Genomic DNA, 3,773 nt, shown 5'->3' on the forward strand with positions numbered 1-3,773 from the left:
TAGAAAATAAAATATGTTATTAACAACCAAAACAGTCATATATGAAGTGCATTCAGTACTACAACCGCTTACTGAGCACTCAGTGAGCTCTTACATTTGACCGGCATATTCCATTAGATTTAAAAATATAGACCATACACATACAAGAGCTCACTGAGCGCTCAATGAACGGTCATAGTACTGAATGCACCCATTATATCTCGCAAAAAAATATGTTATAGCGACTTCAAAATCACATGTTTTTCTACTTATTATATATTACATAGATTTAACATACGTACATTTGTATATATGTATACATATATGTGTGTATATATGTATATACTTTAGAGTACATAACAAAATTATATCTTTTACCTATGTAATAAAACATAATTAAAATACTAATAAAATATTAATAAAATATTTTCGATGTGGTATAAAGAAATTATAGATTTTGAATTGTTTCCTCTGCTGTCATGTTGTGATATTTATCTATAATAGATAAACATTCCATATAACACTGGATTTTGTACTTGGAGTTTACTCTTTTCAACGCATAAATTAATGTTTTCGCCATTGCTGCTTCCTCTCCATCGTCGTTGACAGCTTGCGAGCGTTTTTCTGTTAAGTTGTGCATAAACTTGTTTATATTCTTAGTCGTACTGCATATAATTTCAGACAGCTGTTCTTCGTTTCTCTGAGATCCCTTCATCTTCTTGGCTGCAAATTGATCAGGTGGTGGGGAAATTAAATTTTTCTTTGTAGTAGCTAACGACTTTGACTGACTAAATGAAGTTGATGAAGTTGTTGGAGTTGCTGAAGCTGTTGAAACTTCTTTCATCGATATTTCTATTAATGAAGTTGAAACATTTGAGTCATCACTAACAGTAACAAGATCTGAATTCCACAGAGTGCTAAACGGTTCAGATGCTAACGGTACAGATGTTAACTGTGATGCAGACTTTGATGATGATGGCGATGATTGATTCATCATTGTATTTCTTCGTACAAAGTTGCTACATGTATTACGATGGGCTACATGTGATGCCAAAAAGAAAAGGGAGTCGTACAAATACCATGTCTTACGTGGTATCTTAGATGTATCATTTCCTGTACCTGATGGCTCATACGTCATCATAAGGCGATGTTCTCGAGTAAATTGGTTGCGAAGAATTTTCCATTGTCTTTGCACCGTATCGACTGTAAAACAGAAATATAGAATTAACTAACCTCTTCCACCTAATCTAACCTAAATCTAAAATTATACGATCATCCATAAAGTAAGCATATAACAAATTAATTTATACTTTTATCTTAAAATTTAAAATCTTTACTTATCTACCTGACATATTGCAGGCACTTGCAATGGAGCTCCAGGTATCGGCAACAAATTTTTTGTCTTTGTATTGTTTGCATTTTTTGTCGTAAAGACAAGGATTTTGTCGCACAAAATTGGCTAGCAATTCGCCAAAAGCTTCATCCACCTTTTCATTTTCTTTATCCGACATCCTATGTATTCTTTTTATTATGTTACTTTTTATTAATGCTTAAAAATATAACCTGAGGGGTTGTTCTCTGCCATAACCATATTATCGCACCGCGATGTTTCATCGTTTTCTGTTTCCCGAGATAAAAGTTGACGAACTTTTGAAGAGACATAAAATACGCGACAAAAAACACCATTGTCGGTAAAACAGTGCACAAGAGACAAAAGGACAAGACACAAAAAGCAAGAAACAAAAAGCACATTGTAGACCAGCCATTAGACTATGGAAAAACTTTGTGAAAACATTCAGTGATCGCGTTATGTTATTAAATTATAATATTAATTTACATTTGAGAAATAATATCATCAAATTACAATTTTTTAACGCACATACAACTATCTTCTTCGCGATTTCATAATCTTTTTAAATATTCCTGATTTAAGAGTGGATATATCGAAGAACAGGTTAAAATTGATAGCGTGTGATTGAAGTTGTCAAAAATTTGTTGCTTTTTTCCTAATAAGTTACCAAAGAAATACCTCACTGCTCCATATGTGGTGCACCTGCTATAATACGACGTTCCTGGTGCAAAAAATATTTGTGTACGTATACAGCATTTTTTTTTTAAATATCATAATTGCGAACATTTTGTCATATAATAATTATGTTAGTATTATTAACGAGACTTACAAGTAGTTTTGAAATTTATAATAAATACATTCATTGCTCTTTATAACAACAAATGTAATTATACATTACAGGAAATATATGGTACTGTAACTCACCACTGTTAGATGTCAAAGGAGCAATGGCAACCCTGCTCCTTGAGTTAAATAACATTTGATTATCTTTTTACTTCCATGTGTATCAAAATGTTAAACAATCTATTTCTATAGTTAATTTTAACATAAACAACGTTCATATTAACGTATGTAACTAATAAATTAAATTAGAGTAAAATTAAAACATCTTCTTGAGTTAAATTATTTAACTACATTATTTCAACTAAATTAATGACATTGAGGGAAATGAGGAGAAAGATATTGTATATTGTCAATTTTACAATATTTTAATAAGCATTTTTTAAATATTATTCGTGCGACTATATCTTTATGTGATAATAATTATAATATATCTTTTTAAACACATTTTTTAAATGACATCCCAAAGTATTCAAAGTAATGAGAGTGGACATCCAAAGTAATGAGAGTATAATAAGCCTACTTGGGACATCACGATAAAAAAAGCACATTATGCTATCTATATCATGATAGGTAGGGTGAAAATAATAGCATTTTATCATTTTCTTGTAACAGAAATCTACTTACAAGTAGCTTTATAATAAAATTACCTCTATCATAAAAAAATTTTTTAAATCATCTTTTTTTTAAAGTTCTGAAAATTGTTGCCAGCATAGAGTTTGAAGGGCCTCATGTACCTTTGGTCATAGACATTGCGAAGAGTGAAATCAGGCCTCACGTGTGAAGCGGTTTTCAGCTTTCTCCGCTATATCTCGAAAACTATTCTGATTTTAATGAAACTTCGTGAACTTGTAGCTTACGTAAAGAGATGAATTTAGAAAATATCAGTTGCGGCCCAAAAACGGTTTGAAAGGGTGAAATCACCCCTAACGTATATAGCGATTTTCAGCTTTTTCCGTTATATCTCGAAAAATATTCGAGATATAAAAAAATGTTTTATACAAAAGTTTTACAATAAAATTACCTCTATTTGCTTACGTCAACCATATTTTTTTAGAATAATTATTTAACAATTTTTTTTCGAAAATTTTGAAAAAACATTGGTAAATTATAGTTCTGAAAACGCGAATGAATACGGCTGATTTTATTGTGAAACTTTTGTGTAAAACATTTTTTTATATCTCAAATATTTTTCGAGATATAACGGCCAAAGCTGAAAACCGCTATATACGTTAGGGGTGATTTCACCCCTTCAAATCGTTTTTGGGCCGCAACTGATATTTTCTAAATTCATCTCTTTATGTAAGCTACAAGTTCACGAAGTTTCATTAAAATCAGAATTTGTCACATCGAGAGGTTCCCTTGTTATAGTAGGGGAGGCCAACCGGGGATTTTGGGATTTACTCGAGCGCGTCAGAATAACATAAAGGGGGAAAGCTTGCACCCTAATAAGTACCCCCCACCAAATATTAAACCTCTATATAGAGCCGGGGGTCCAGGGGAGCCCGTCAGATTAGTAAAAAAAAATCGATCGTTCAAAAAACTCGATCGTCAAATTAAGGTATGGTGTGTTAATTACATGTAGAAAAGTGTACATTTCAAT

The 3,773-nt window shown here is 31.6% G+C and overlaps 1 protein-coding gene across 1 annotated transcript; it reads right to left on the reverse strand.

Annotated features, from left to right (window-relative positions):
- Positions 1-427: 427 nt before the first annotated feature.
- Positions 428-1,490, reverse strand: LOC108765214 (transcription factor Adf-1). Its single transcript, XM_018513812.1, has 3 exons — positions 1,325-1,490; positions 1,232-1,237; positions 428-1,182 (listed from the first exon to the last, which is right to left on the reverse strand). The coding sequence occupies exons 1-3, from the start codon at positions 1,488-1,490 to the stop codon at positions 428-430; spliced, it is 927 nt and encodes a 308-aa protein (XP_018369314.1).
- Between the last annotated feature and the right edge of the window lie 2,283 nt (positions 1,491-3,773).

Source organism: Trachymyrmex cornetzi, unplaced genomic scaffold (genome assembly GCF_001594075.2).
Source record: "Trachymyrmex cornetzi isolate Tcor2-1 unplaced genomic scaffold, Tcor1.1 scaffold48, whole genome shotgun sequence".
NCBI classification, from domain to species: Eukaryota; Metazoa; Arthropoda; class Insecta; order Hymenoptera; family Formicidae; genus Trachymyrmex; species Trachymyrmex cornetzi.